Here is a 16,491-nt window from a genome sequence, read left to right on the forward strand (position 1 = left end):
TTTTCCCATGATGTCAAGCAAAGAGGCACTGAGTTTGAAGGTAGGCCTTGAAAAACAGCCACACCTCCAATTGACTCAAATGATGTAAATTAGCCTATCAGAAGCTTCTAAAACCATGACATCATTTTCTGGAATTTTCCAAGCTGTTTAAAAGGCACAGTCAACTTAGTGCATGTAAACTTCTGACCCACTGGAATTGTGAGATAGATTATTCACTGTCTGTAAACAATTCTTTGAAAAATGACTTGTAGAAAGTAGATGTCCTAACAGACTTGCCAAAACTAGTTTGTTAACAAGAAATTTGTGGAGTGGTTGAAAAACTAGTTTTAATGACGCCAACCTAAGTGTATGTAAACTTCTGACTTCAACTGTACATTATGATGAATGTAGGCAACTGTGGCTATTGCAAGGTGTGGAAAGCTCTTAGAGATTTACCCAGAGATACTCAAAGCAGTAATCGCTGCCAAAGCTGCTTCTACAAAGTATTGACTTCAATGTTTTCACTTTGTCATTATGGGGTGTTGTGTGTAGATGAGGTGAATTTTTTTAATCTATTTTGAATTCAGGCTGTAACAACAAAATGTGGAATAAATCAAGTGGTATGAATACTTTCTCAAGACATTGTACCTACTTACATTTTTGAAGCTAATAGATTGCATTTAGTTAAAAGATAGACAAAATTATTCTAATCAAGTCGCTTTGGGTAAGAGCGTCTGCTAGATGACTAAAATGTAAAATACTATTAACATGTAAATATGTTAACAATAATATTTAACAATAAATAGCAGAAGAATAACTGCAGATGAAATACTGTAATTGAAAATTGTACACCCAATGAGAAAACATATTTGATGAGAATCACAACTAAAATCAATTCTAGTTCTTAAAGCTTAGGCAGCTTGCCTCTAAGAGCGAGAATTGATTTTTGTGATTCTCAAATATATTCTCATTGGGTGTACAATTTTCAATTACAGCATTATTTAATCTGCAGTTATTCTTCTGCTATATGTAAATATTATTGTTAACATATTTTTACATTTTAGTAATTTAGCAGACGCTCTTATCCAAAGCGACTTGATTACAATGATTTAGTCTTATCTTTTTAGTGCTTCACACTATCCAAACCCCACAATCGAATAAAGTTTGAAACTCTTAGCTTATAGATCACAATGCAAAAAATAAATTAAATCGGAACTAACTTCGTGCATCCTTGACAATCACTAATAAATATCCAAAAATAGCACAAGTTTTGTCTGAAAGGGACCAAGTGTGAAAACAACCGTAAAAGAGCACCACAGGCAACAAACACTTGAGCCATCCCATGCCTCTACTTCACTTTATTTAGAGCCTTAATGGCAGGTATCCTAGCAACTACTAGACAAAAGCCCTTGGCTGAATCCCAAATCACCTCCCCTCCCTTTGCACGTTTACACACACCTCCTCCATTTGTGTCCCAAAGCTGAGGGAGTGAAAATTATTGAAGGTGTAGGGTGTAATTAGACCTTCAGATAGCCATTTTGACCGAGCCAGCCAGGTTGCAAGCATCAGAGCGAAGTGCTATCCCAACATGCACTGCAAAATGTTTGAATTTCATACAAAAGAAAAGAGGTGTGCGTAATTATACTGATTTCGAGACTTGACACATCTAACAGACGAAATACCTCCCAAATGAAACGTTTAACTGTTACGGAGGTTTATTAATTTGAATTTCATGCTCGTTTTATCATTTAAAAGTGGAACATGAATCGCATCATTCCAGTCAAGAGTGTGTCCCGCAGTTGATGGGTTTATTGAGCCCATCGCCACTCTGGAAGTCACCCTCGAAGTTGTCAGCAACACGTGATAACGGAGGGCCCTCTGAGCGAGTTGGTAGGAGAGAGGGGGTGGTTTGGGACTCACAACTTGTCTTTTATAGCTTGAAGCTAGTTCGGACATCATCCCCAAGACACGGCAGAGACAGAGACACATACCAGGCAAGGCAGGTTAGTTAGCATGGCAGAAACAAAGAGGGAACAAACATACACATAATACATTAAATGTATAACATTAACAATACTGTATATGTAGCTAAGGGAAAATGCATCAAATAAATTGTAATGGGATTTGTTGTGTTCAGAGATATAAAAACAATCACCGCAAATGTTTTAATCTTTTCGACTTTATTTCACAACTATCATATGCGCTGTGGAAAATAAAATGTTTATTTGTTAAATACAGGCCAACTGTAATATTATCTGTCTGTAGCAGGAGAACATAATTCAGTGAGAATGAACTGCACCTGACCTTCCCTAACCTCTGTCAGTGTTTGTCTTTCCATTTCAATGCTGTGCTGTAGTGTGTACAGGGGTTGTTAGCTGCAATGTTGTGTTCGAGAGCAGCTGAGTAGTGGGTGCTGTGATGCGCTGTGTTTACACACACACAAACCACTCATTTTCTTTTCTGTTGGTGAAGAGACTATAATATCTAACGTAGCTTGTAAATATGTTTAAATGTGTGGTGTAGATGTCAGGATAAATGGGCACAGTTTTAAATATGGCGTTGAGGTTTAAAAATACTCATTTGTCTACCAACAAACAATAGGCACAAATGGAGGCCTTTTGGAGGTAAATAATGGCTGGATGTTAGGGCAGTGTAGAGCGATTTCAGTGCCAACAGAAACTGTACTTGAATTCAATATTTCTGAATTTGTAATGCACAAATGTAATCATTGAATTCATTAAGTGAACTTGTATTTTATGATTTGAAACTAAAGATTGCATTCAGTTTTACAATTCAATTTAATATTTAAATTCAACATTTATCAAGTCTAGTTTCAAGCAGACAATGAATGCAATATTGAAATAAATATTGCATTTTAAAACTGAATGCAATATTTATTCAAGTTCAATTTATTAATTCAATGGTTCACTTTGTTCATTACAATCCCACAAATATTGAATTCAAATTCAATAGGCATATCTAAATACAAATTCAGAAATATTGAAATCAATTACAGTTTTTGTTGGCACTGAAATCACTCCATTGCATTGGTGTACATTTCCAAACTGTAGGCTACCTAAATCCTGAGAATGGGTTACACCTTTTCCTTACCTCTGGATGTCTGTGATGAGCCACCAGGCCCATGACCAGCCTCCCACCACATAAGTCTTCCCATCGGAGCCACAGCAACCACCTGTTGGCCAACACAGACAACATGAATATGACATTGTAACCACTATCACTGATGATAACACCATAGAAATAGTACTGTATTTTACACATTGCACTGCAGTATCATTATCAGAGTATTACACTATTATTAGACCACAGTAAACCAGACCAGTATCATGGTATCAGACCAGTTTGAAGAGCTGAGGTACCAGGGAGGAATGGGTGGTAGTGGTTGGAATATAGGTCAATAACGCAATCTAACTGAATGTAGATTGGGATTGAAATTCTTTGCTACAGTACTATAACAATGAACCATAAAGTCATAGGGTATCAAGTCAACCAAAGCTGTACCACCCCTCCACATGTCTACAAACAAACCCAATTTAGTGTTAACCTATTACAGTGTCATATTGTATGTAGTGTTATTCCCCTCTTAGTTCAGTGTATTTGTGAGTGTTTTAGGCCTCATGTAGAAACAAGTTATTTAACTGGATTTACAGTCACAACAAGCCTCCTGTAGACCACAAACGAAACTCTCACTAAGAACTTCCCCTGGCACTTACACTTCAACACTTGCTCCACATACACCAACAAACCCCAATTGATGGTGGTGACACTACAGCAGGAAAGTTAGCTCACACGCAAATGAAAAATCAAGTTCTGGAAAACAATTGTGCTAACAAATGGCAGTTATCAAAAGGGTTTTTACTGGTATGGTTGTCGGCCCCCCAGGCTATGATAAGGCCTAGAGTAAATAAACTAACAAAGACAGCTATGACATTAAGGGGATTATTTGGCCACTCCATTCTTCCGACAGGTTAGATTACTTCACGAAAGCGATGCACGGCGCATTGACAGGGCAGAACTCGGTGTTATGATTGACGGTCAAATAGTTGCTAGCTATGACAAGGAAGCTGCCATGTGGGGAATCGTAGGCAGCTCATATCTTATTGATACCATGTCTTGTTTTGAGGTGTTTTGACTCATCACGTCTATGCTAATATAACATTTGCTAGCTAGCTAACCAACAAGTAACAATGTATTTGAGAGAAAAGTGCTCATTGAGCAAATGTACACTTCTCAAAAAAATAAAGGGAACACTAAAATAACACATCCTAGATCTGAATGAAATATTTCTTTACATAGTTGAATGTGCTGACAACAAAATCACACAAAAATTATCAATGGAAATCAAATTTATCAACCCATGGAGGTCTGGATTTGGAGTCACACTCAAAATTAAAGTGGAAAACCACACTACAGGCTGATCCAACTTTGATGTAATGTTCTTAAAACAAGTCAAAATGACGCTCAGTAGTGTGTGTGACCTCCACGTGCCTGTATGACCTCCCTACAACGCCTGGGCATGGTCCTGATGAGGTGGAGGATGGTCTCCTGAGGGAACTCCTCCCAGACCTGGACTAAAGCATTCGTCAACTCCTGGACAGTCTGTGGTGCAACGTGGCGTTGGTGGATGGAGCGAGACATGATGTCCAAGATGTGCTCAATTGGATTCAGGTCTGGGGAACGGGCGGGCCAGTCTATAGCATCAATGTCTTCCTCTTGCAGGAACTGCTGACACTCCAGCCACACGAGGTCTAGTATTGTCTTGCATTAGGAGGAACCCAGGGCCAACCACACCAGCATATGGTCTCAAAAGGGGTCTGAGGATCTCATCTCGGTACCTAATGGCAGTCAGGCTACCTCTGGCGTGCACATGGAGGGCTGTGCGGCCCCCCAAAGAAATGCCACCCCACACCATGACTGACCCACCGCCAAACCGGTCATGCTGGAGGATGTTGCAGGCAGCAGAACGTTCTCCACGGCGTTTCCAGACTGTCACATGTGCTCAGTGTGAACCTGCTTTCATCTGTGTATATACACTCTGAAATCTATGCCCACCGTGATGTATAGCACCGCCCACTGGGTGAAAAGGGTGTGTCCCAATATTGTCTAGGTAGGTAGCTAGGTAACTTGGTTCTTTGCAAACAATTTGCTTAGCATTCATGGAACATTGAAAATATTTGACTGCATAAATAAGCCAACAAATATTATTTAAATAAATTATGGAACAGTAAATGAAATTGTTCAACATATCTTTTGTTTTGGGTCAAGGTAGCCAGCTTGCTAGCTGACAGCAAAGGTGTCAGCTAGAGATAAAGTGCAGGAGCTTGCAGGGATTTGTAGTCTTGCATGATGTCTACTTTGATGCTAAGCACAGGGCGCCAGTGGCGAATTTGCCACTCTTGGTGTTCTCTGGCAAATGCCAAACGTCCTGCACGGTGTTGGGCTGTAAGCACAACCCCCACCTGTGGACGTCGGGCCCTCATACCACCCTCATGGAGTCTGTTTTTGACCGTTTGAGCAGACACATGCACATTTGTGCCTCCATGCTCTGGACACTACACTGACAGACGCGAGCTGTGGCAAGGTTTGCTGTATTGATGTGCCATCCTGGATGAGCTGCACTGCCTGAGCCACTTGTGTGGGTTGTAGACTCCGTCTCATGCTACCACTAGAGTGAAAGCACCGCCAGCATTCAAAAGTGACCAAAACATCAGCCAGGAAGCATAGGAACTGAGAAGTGGTCTGTGGTCACCACCTGCAGAACCACTCCTTTATTGGGGGTGTCTTGCTAATTGCCTATAATTTCCACCTGTTGTCTATTCCATTTGCACAACAGCATGTGAAATTTATTGTCAGTGTTGCTTCCTAAGTGGACAGTTTGATTTCACAGAAGTGTGATTGACTTGGAGTTACATTGTGTTGTTTAAGTGTTCCCTTTATTTTTTTGAGCAGTGTAGTTAGGTTTTCAATAAAAATGTAGAGGAAATATAATTTAAAATGTTGTCAATCTTTTGTTTCTAAGTTAATTGGTGGGGTTTTGCTCCACGGTTGTGCACACCTCGGGTTTGTTGCGCAACAACCCACCAGTCTATTATAGCTGCCTTTCAGAAGGAGAAAATTCAGTTGAGGAGTGTTGAGAATGACTGTCAGCTGTAAGGGCAACCAGGGTCATGTTCAATAAGGCACATTGTAGATAAATGTTTCATGCCAAGGGAACATTGTCTGTTCATCTACCCAGACAAGCATGTGCAATATCCCTCCAAAATGTTAGGAAATGCAGTTTGCCTAAGGTACTGTAGACCTGAGAGGAAATTAAAGAATCATTCAAATTCATTGCATGAACCACCACCATAATAAATAGCCTAGCATTTTCTTGACTAAACACAAGAGTTTCTAAGCTTCCTTGCGGATCATGAGGACATTGTCACATTAATAAAATTACTGCCTTTGGGGGCCTCCCGGGTGGCGCAGTGGCTAAGGGCACTGCAGCGCCAGCTGTGCCACCAGAGACTCTGGGCTCGCGCCCAGGCTCCATCGTAACCGGCCGCAACCGGGAGGTCCGTGGGGCGACACACAATTGGCCTAGCGTCATCCGGGTTTGGCAGGTAGGGATATCCTTGTCTCATCGCGCACCAGCGACTCCTGTGGTGGGCCAGGCGCAGTGCACACTAAACAAGATTGCCAGGTGTTTCCTCCGACACATTGGTGCGGCTGGCTTCCGGGTCGAATGCGCGCTGTGTTAAGAAGCAGTGCGGCTGGTTGGATTGTGTATCGGAGGACGCATGACATTCAACCTTCGTCTCTCCCGAGCCCGTACGGGAGTTGTAGCGATGAGACAAGATAGTAGCTACTACAACAATTGGATACCACGAAGTTGGGGAGAAAAAGGGGTAAAAAAAAAGAAGAAAAAAAAAGAAAGAAAAAAAGCATGGCATCACATTTTGGCTCGCTTCATGCCTGGTTGATTCATGCGCTATGGCTAGGACTTTGTTTCTTAGAAGAAAAAAAAGGTCCTATTTTACTAAACTTTTTTATTCTAAGAGAAAATCACAAGTGTTACTAGTGGGTGGTCTGTTCATAATGGACAGTTATCAAATTGTATTTGTCACATGCACCAAACACAATAGGTGCAGACCTTATTGAAATGTTTACCTTCAAGCCCTTATTAAAACAACAATGCAGTAAAGAAAAAGTGTTGGGCTACGTTCTCAAATAATCGTAAGGTATGCTTTCACCGTAAAGCATTTTAAATCTGACACCGGGGTTGGATTCACAAGAAGTTCATCTTTAAACCTATGTAAAATATGTTTTGTTTTCTGAATTTTTATGAGTATTTCTGTATTTGAATTTGGCACTCTGCAATCTCACTGGATGTTGGCCAGGTGGGATGCTAGCGTCCCACATACCCTAGAGAGGTTAAAAGGCTGCTAAAATTGTAAATATCGGTATCGTTTTTGGCAAGGTAAATATCGGATATCAGCCAAAAATGTCATATCGGTGCATCCCTAGTTTAAATGTCTTACTCACATCGGCTACGGAGAGCGTGATCACACAGTCTTCCGGAACATCTGATGCTCTCATGCATGCTTCAGTGTTGCTTGCCTCGAAGCGAGCATAGAAGTTGATTTAGCTCATCTGGTAGGCTCGTGTCACTGGGCAGCGCACGGCTGTGCTTCCCTTTGTAGTCTAATAGTTTTCAAGCCCTGCCAAATCCGACGAACGTCGGAGCCGGTGTTGTACGATTCAATCCTAGTCCTGTATTGATCGTGTGATGGTTCGTTGGAGGGCACAGCAGGATTCCTTATAAGCTTCCGGGTTAGAGTCCCGCTCCTTGAATGAGGCAGCTCTACCCTTTAGCTCAGTGCGAATGTTAACTGTAATCCATGGCTTCTGGTTGTAGTATGTACGTAGAGTTACTGTGGAGACTATGTTGTCGATGCACTTATTGATGAAGCCAATGACTGATGTGGTGTACTCCTCAATGCCATCAGAAGAATCCTGGAACATATTCCAGTCTGTGCTAGCAAAACAGTCCTGTAGCTTAGCATCTGCGTCATCTGACCACTTCTATATTGACCGAGCCACTGGTGCTTCCTGCTTTAGTTTTTGCATGCAAACAGGAATCAGGAGGATAGAATTATGGTCAGATTTGCCAAATGCAGGGAGAGCTTTGTACGCGCCTGTGTGTGGAGTAAAGGTGGTCTAGAGTTTTTTCCCCTCTGGTTGCACATTTATCATACAAGTAAAACGGATTTACGTTTCCCTGCATTAAAGTCTCCAGCCACCAAAAGCACCGCCTCTGGATGAGCGTTTTCCTGTTTGCTTATGGCCGTATACAGCTCGTTGACTGCAGTCTTAGTGACAGCATTGGTTTGTGGTGGTAAATAGACAGTTATGAAGACTATAGATAAACTCTTTGTAAATAGCGTGGTGTCTTTACTATCATTAAATTGAAGACTTAGTTTTTATCAAAGACTATGTAATTAGTGTTACGCGATTAAACTGATTAATCATGTAACTGTAATTAACTAGGAAGTCGGGGCACTAAGGACAATATTCCGATTAAAGTTGTAATTTCCTAAAATAACTTTTCAGATATTTTATATCTGAACAAATAGTCTGATTAATGAATTATTTATTTTACCTCACTTTAGTCTCATTCCAAACGTCATAAATTATTGGTTATCTGCACGAACCCAGTCTTCACTATGAGTCATCCATACATCAATTGTCTTAAATCATTTATTTATTACTAACTAAGTAATTCACAGAAATGCATAAACAAACAAAGTCAATACGGTTACAAGAAATGTACAAGAAAGTGCCCTAGTGGGCTAAACCAGCATCGCGGCTTGTTAGACAAAAGGGAAGTGGTGGTCGACCGAGAAGTCACTACAGAGTTAATAATTATAACAATTGAAATGCTAATCCTTTACACATGAACGCTCACTCATTCGGGAACAATTGCAATCAATATATATTTACGCTCAGTGTGTAGTCTTGATCGCTGGTGAAAAGTTTGTTTCTTTTGTAGAATTATCCGTCTCTCTCCCTCTCTCTCTCTGTGTGTGGTTAGAGTGGATTGTTCAGTGACATTCATTAATTCGTTATAGAATGGATGTTTCAGCGGTTGTCGTTCTTCGCATTCAATGATACCGAATTCCTAGCTGCAGACTAGTAATTAATATCAAAGACTTGTTCTTATTCTGTCGCTATCGATAGTCTAAGAGTTTACCACGTGGTATGGTTAAAAGATTCAGCAATGGTCTACAACCTTTGTCCCCTCGTAATGGAGGAAAACATGGTCTGGTGATAATTTCTCAAAGTTGGGTTTTATTCAGAATTGCAGAAAAGGGGCTGTCCCAGGATGCCTGACCCTAACTGGGCTCAGGGGCGGTCCTCTGATTTAGTTAAACTCAAAAGGGAATTGGTGTTTCCTTCATTAAACAGACCAAAACCACATTGTAAAATTGTGTAAACAGTATCATACTCACTCATTCATCTTATACAACAATTAGATGTAAACCTCATTTCTGTGGCTATTATATAAACAGCGTTATGGTAATGTGGCCACACCATCTCCCATGAGCTTCCCCAAGTTGTAACACACGGACCAGTCCGTAGCTGGATTCTTCACCGATCTTTTATACCTTTTCCGGAACCCGCTTGTTTTTTTGAATTTTTTTATAAAGTGGCTCCTAGTTTGGCTGTAGTGTGTTGCGTGTTCCGGTGAGTGCACGTACTTCGTTATTTATCTCCGGTATTCTCCATCTTAAATTTTAACATTTATTTACATATTAGGGTACCTAAGGATTGATTAGGAATGTTGTTTGATATGTTTGGAAGAAGTTTATTGGTAACTTACGGGATTCATTTATATGCATTTTGAACGAGGGAAACCGGTGTATTACCGAGTCTAGCGCGCCAATGAAACAAACTTTTGGGTATATAAATAAGGACTTTATTGAACAAAAGGACAATTTTTTATGTAGCTGGGACCCTTGTGATTGCAACCAGATGAAGATCTTCAAAGGTATGTGATTTATTTTATCGCCATTTCTGACTTGTGACGCCTCTGCTAGGTTGGAAAATGTATGTAATGCTTTTGTGCAGGGCGCTGTCCTCAGAAAATCGCATGGTGTGCTTTCGCCGTAAAGCTTTTTTGAAATCTGACAAAGCGGCTGGATTAACAAGTAGTTAAGCTTTTAAATGATGTATGACACTTGTATTTTCATGAATGTTTAATATTACGATTTCTGTCATGAATTTCGCGCTCTGCAATTTCACCGGATGTTGTCGAGGCCGGGTGCTAGCAGCACGCCTATCCCAAAGAGGTTTTAATGTCCCATTGGTATGATATTAGTGATCGTAGTTAATCTATTTTGTTATCCAATGATTGTAAGTTGGCTAATAGGACTGATGGTAGAGGCAGATTACCAACTCGCCGTCGGATCCTTACAAGGCACCATGACCTACGTCCCTGATATCTCTGTCTCTTTCCCATGTGAATCACGGGAATTTGGGCCTTGCAAAGGATTTACTTCAGACACCTGACTCGTTAAAGAAAACATTTGTCCAGTACGAGGTGAGTAATCACTATCCTGATATCTGGAAGCGCTTTTCGGTCATAAGAGACAGTGGCAGAAACATTATGTACAAAATGAGTTTAAATTACATGAAAACTCACAATAGCACAATTGGTTAGGAGACCGTAAAACAGCAGCCATCTCTTCCGGCGCCATTATGAATTTCATGGGGGATGAGAGAAGCTAGCCTGTGCCTTAACCTAACTTTGACCCCCTAAACCTAACCCCGGACCTTAAACCAAACCATAACCCTAAAGTTACAAAGACAGCTCATGCACTTGCTCAACAGCTCGCTTGCACATCAACTCTTCGGTCAGTTGGAGCATGGTCATCTAGTGACAAAAGGAAAAGTGAGGGTCACTGTAGTATGGATCACGTGACCATAATTCTTCCTGATATTTGGGTTTTCATAGTCATCTGGTGACTCATACCTCTGGTTTCAACACGATGGAAAATCCAAGAGCTGTTCTTTCATTCAGTAAGGAATGTAGTCCTGATAGCCAACAACGATGAGACAGCCTATAGGGAGGTCGTCAGAGACCTGACAGTGTGGTGCCAGGACAACAACCTCTCCCTCAACGTGAGCAAGACAAATGAGCTGATTGTGGACTACAGGAAAAGGAGGGCCGAACACACCCTCATTCACATCAACAGGGCTGTAGTGGAACGGGTCGAGAGTGTCCACATCACCAACAAACTATCACGGTCAGAGGAAGGCCCAAAAAATTGTCAAAGACTCCATTCACCCAAGTCATAAACTGTTCTCTGTTACCGCACAGCAAGCGGTACCGGAGTGCCAAGTCTAGGTCCAAAAGGATCCTTAACAAAATATGTCAAGAAGACCCCCAAGCCATAAGACTGTTGAACAATTAATCAAATGGCCACCCAGACTATTTACATTGACACACCCCCTATGTTTTTACACTGCTGCTACTCACTGTTTATTATCTATGCAGCCACTTTACCCTTACCTACATGTACAACTTACCTTGACTAACCTGTACCCCCGGTCCCTGTACCCCCTGTATATAGCCTTAAATATTTTCCTAGTAAATATTTTCTTAACTTTATTTCTTGAACTGCATTGTTGGTTAAGGGCTTGTAAGTAAGCATTTCACGTTAAGGTCTACTACACCTGTTGTATTCGGCCCATGTGGCAAATAAAATATTAGACAGGAAAATGGTTTCTCAAAGAGATTATGATGAAAACAAACTACTCTGCACTGTAGTAGGCTACACCCCAAACCACAGTCAAACTACTGCAATCTGTACAAGACGGAGTACAAATCTGATTCTTTCTTCTCTAACCAACCTTATATAAACAATCAAATCGGATTTTGCTGAGTGGTTTGTAATCCTCATACATACTATCTGTCTCAATAATAAAACACAATCAAAAGGGTTGATTATGATATCATGCCTAATTTGTGTAACTTTCTACAAAAGACTAAGATAACATAGCATAGCTACTCACGTATCCTAGTGGACCAAGGGAAGTCTGTCCTTGAAACTGCCTGAAAATGACATTGTAATCTTTCAAGGCAGTTCTCCAGTGCTGCTACAGATCAGGGTCTGTAAAGATGGAGTCAGTTTCCAGACCTTAAAAGACCTCACGCCACATCTAATGTCTCTCTCCCCTCTCCCCCCCCCCCCTTATCATGTTCCCTGCCCTCACGACTCGGAGACAGTCATTCATAATCACAACGTTCCAACGTCCCCAAACTTGAAATGCGCATCAATTACTTGATTCATAACGACATAAGTGCGAATGTGATGCTGTTGACAATCACCTGGGTGTGGCATCTAGAGAAAAAAGTGATACGTACCTCCTGCCCTGAGGAACACATAACTGCAGCGTTTAAAATAACTGGAAACTCGGAAACATAATTCAGGTCGGAAAGTCGGAGCACGAGAAAAGAGGCCCGAGTCCCCGAATTGGAATTCCGAGTTGTGGGTGACTGACCATTCAAATCGATTTGTCCCACAGTCCGAGCCCGTTTTTTCCCCGAGTTCCCAGTTGTTTTGAACGCAGTGAAGTCGGAGATTGCGAGTACCCAGTTGTTTTGAACGCGGCAACTGTGAGTCAGCTATCTGTGATCTAGCTAGCTAGCTAGCTAGCTGGCTAACGTCAGAGGAATATAGTAACGGTCTACATTTTCAGAATTGGTAATGACACAATGACGAGGTTATCCATTGGGATAATCACGCGCCAATGTGCATGTCACTGTGTAAATAACAAGTGAAAGTAACATTAACTTAATATTTACAAAGTTGAAGATGAATGTAACGGTACGTACCTGAGACAACAAGGGCCTCATTTGGTCCAACAGTATGACAATTACCCATGTTATTTCAAAACGCGTTTCCCAAACCAAGTGCGTCTGTCGCCTAAAAATCTTCTTCTATGGTATTATGTCAGTCCACAAGCACACGTTTGGCGCGTGCCGGTCCTCAAATGTACTTGCGTAACCCCTGCTTTATTATACAGTTTTTATAGACACTGTGCTGATTCAATCATACTGAACCGCGGGGCACCGGTCTATGGCACGTGACGTAACTGTGCAAAAATGGTGAGGGAGGAGCGCCATCTCAAATGAAGGGAATGCGATGAACTTTCAACCAGTGCAAAACACGTCTACCCGGGCGCCCGAGACAGATTAATCGAATCTCCTCATTGATTATTTGTACGGCTAATCGATCCGAGAAAGAACCACAAAAGCGCCTTTAGCGCTTTCTGTTTTCCCCTTTTAAAGTGGCTTAGTCTTCGTCCGATTGTAATGAACATTTGGGCGTCAGCACATCGCCCACCACACTTCTTTATGCACATACAGACAAGTGTAGAATTTCACCAGCAGGCGACACTACACTACAATAAATGGAGATGGGGACGGGGACTCATGGAATGAACGTGTTCCTTAGTGGTTGTGGGCTGTTTATCGCTGAAGTAGGCCTACTGTGTACAGTATGTCAAGTGTTTGACCAGCAGGTTGATTTATTTTTGCATCATTGTGCCTAGGAATAAGTATTACCAATTAATCACAGTTCAAACGTGTAGTGTGTTATTGAAGTTTTTACCTGCATTTTGAAGGAACCATCAACATACAATAAATGTAGCGGTCTTTATATGTACCACAGAGCAACCAAGAAATTAAGAGCGACACTACGGCTGACTTTTTAGCTCGACACCACGTCTGTCTTTTGGGGCTTATATGTTGATCTGCAATAATATTATGAAAAGACAGGACAGGAATACATCAGTCTCCAACGCACCATCTGACAAGTTGTTATTTCTCTCAGTGTTTTCTCGGACTGATGAGAACGGGAGCTAGGGATGTTAGTAGGTGACGTAAGCACCCAGATTAAATACAAATACATTTAATTAAATAAAAACCGAAGATGTTAATATTATCCAGCTACTGTAGCTGCCTACGTAACATCAACAGGCAGTACTAGTAGCGCAACAATTGATAATAGAAAGCCCCCAAAAAGTTCCTGTCGATCATAGCGATCTGACTCCCCCCCTTCTGTCTGAACTTGGAATATTCCTTTTCGCGGGCTTGGGCCACTGACCCTTAACCTGGATATTATGTTCTGCGTTGTGTACTATTCTAATAATTTGAAGTTTCATGGAATAACAATTTTAACTCTTTTACACTCACCCCTTCCTAATTTCATCAAACTTTAAGACATAAGGTACGAGTTCTTCCTCCACAGTGGTACCTTGACCAAAAGTCATCCAGAACGACAGCAAAGAGACTATAAATACGCTCTTATACATATAACCTATGACGCTCTAATAAAGTATTTCTCATAACCTTATTGATTCTTTCTTGAGATCTATTTCTCTATTAATCTATCCTCTGGGCCTCTATATTTCACTGGGGTACTGTCACATCAACAAAAGTTGATAGGACTTGAATCAGGGCATTTAGATGCTCTCTTTTGTCAGGCTCAGCAGCAATCACTTGACTCATTGACTCTGAAAGTCTTCTGACAGGCTTCACAACTCTTCCAGTTCGAGTTCTCAAGGTGCCTTCACTGGTTCTCAGGACTGTATCTGTGAACTAAGACATCTGGCTGTTTCTGCACTCTTCCTCTCTCTGGTTACTCGTTCACTTCTTCGTAGATCTTATGCATCCAGAGCCGCTGACTGATGCATGTCTACTGATGATGCCATTGCTCACTGACCTCTCTTTTCTACTTGTGTCATCTTCGGAAGGATCACTTGAATCATCACTAGGCATCCTTGAGGAGCTTCTTGTGCTTGAGATAACTGCTTCTCCAGAGAACATGTCCTCCCGTGGGCTTCGAGGATCAGATTCTCTCATGTTTACTCCATCTTCCAGTCCCAAAGATTTTTGGCCATCGAGAATCCAGGCAGCAGTCCTTCGATCCTCTGAATCCTCATCCACATCAAATACCAGTCTTTGGTCACCGCTGTCGGTGTGTCTTTCCATGTGATCACATGGACCGTTGAATCCCACAAGTCGGCAAGTTTTCCTTTTCCTATTTCCTTTCGGTTTGCCAAGAGAACTCAGTCTCCAATCTCCCGGGCAGTACCTTTCACTCTCTTGTTATACTGCCTTGCTGGCTTTTTCTGAGCTTCAGTGGTGTTGGCCTTGGTGATCCTACCAGCCTCTCACAGGTATTTTTGGAACGAGTCGACATACTCGTCATGAGTCAACACGTCTTCGTTTTTCAAGGAGCCGTGGACTAGCAGCCGTGGAACTCGGCCAAACATCAAATAGAATGGTGCGAATCCTGTCATTTCGTGTGTGGTAGAGTTGTACGAGAAGGTGAGCATCTGTATCATCTGGGGCCATCTTTCTTTTGTTCTCACTGGCAACGATCGGACCATGTCACCGTTCGTGCGTTTGAATCTTTCAGTCTGACCTTTGCCCATAGGATGATATGGAGTGGTATGGGACTTTTTGACTCCTGACACTTGTAGCAATCCTGCGATTAAGTGACTCTCAAAGTTTGCTCCTTTGTCTGAGTGTATCCGCTGGCGAAAACCATAGACACAGAAGAACTGGTTCCATAACTTCTGGGAAACCACTTTTGCTGGCTGATTCGGGCAAGGAAACACATGTTCCAGCTTCGTAAAATGGTCTGTGATGACGATTACATCAACGCTCTCTCCATCCCTTCCTTCTGCTGACCAGAAGTCTATGCACACCTGTTCCAATGTAGTGCTGGTCTGTAAAGATTCTAATGGTGCCCTAGCCTCTGGCTCCATTGTCTTGCCAACCACACAGCACTTACAGTAGGAGACATACTTATTCACTTCCCTGTCCATCCCAGTCCAGAAGATCCTTTGATGTACCAGATGGAGGGTTCTAGTCTGGCTTTGGTGGCCAGCTTCGTCATGGGTTCCCCTCAGAATGATGCCAACTCTGTCCTTAGATCTTCAGTAGAGGATCACGTCCTTGATTTTGAATTTATCCCAATGCTTCAGCATTCTCAAAACTTGGGCAGTCTCATGAGCTCTCTCTCTCCGTGAAGGTCTCCTCCTTCTCTCAACAAAGTGTGCCACTCGGGCCAGCATCTGATCCGCCTTCTGTGTTCTCCATTTCATGTCAGAAGAAAGGACTGGAAGAGTAGCCGCTCCCCCTTCATGCTGAAGGATGCTGGCAGAATACTGGGCCAATTGGAAGCTGCGCACTGGCACACTCACATCCCACTCCAGACAGGATTCCAAAACTGCTTTCACTCCTTCAGAAGAGACTTGAACCAGGATCTTGCCACCTTGGATGTTGACTGACAGTTTGAATGCTTCCTGGATGGACTCTGAAATCACATACTCTGCTCCATATTCTGGGAACTCACTTGCCTTCCTAGTTCCAATGAATGGCTGTTGACTAAGCAGGTCTGCCGGGACATTCTGAGGCCCAGGGATGTACTTCAA

General features: G+C 42.0%; 1 protein-coding gene across 4 annotated transcripts in view; it reads right to left on the reverse strand.

Moving 5' to 3' along the window:
* Positions 1–13,129, reverse strand: part of LOC139423128 (flotillin-2a) — a 32,447-nt gene extending 19,318 nt beyond the window's left edge. The window contains exons 1-2 of one of the 4 annotated variants that reach the window (XM_071174810.1): positions 12,881–13,129; positions 3,091–3,172 (exon numbers count right to left, since the gene is read on the reverse strand). In XM_071174810.1, coding sequence (XP_071030911.1) covers positions 3,091–3,172; positions 12,881–12,929 — 131 coding nt within the window. In that variant the 5' untranslated portion in view covers positions 12,930–13,129. Of the gene's footprint in view, positions 1–3,090; positions 3,173–12,057; positions 12,172–12,880 lie in introns of those variants that run through there. The other 3 variants (XM_071174812.1, XM_071174813.1, XM_071174814.1) reach the window with 3 other exon arrangements.
* Between the last annotated feature and the right edge of the window lie 3,362 nt (positions 13,130–16,491).

This window comes from Oncorhynchus clarkii, chromosome 12, assembly GCF_045791955.1.
Source record: "Oncorhynchus clarkii lewisi isolate Uvic-CL-2024 chromosome 12, UVic_Ocla_1.0, whole genome shotgun sequence".
Classification (NCBI taxonomy): Eukaryota; Metazoa; Chordata; class Actinopteri; order Salmoniformes; family Salmonidae; genus Oncorhynchus; species Oncorhynchus clarkii.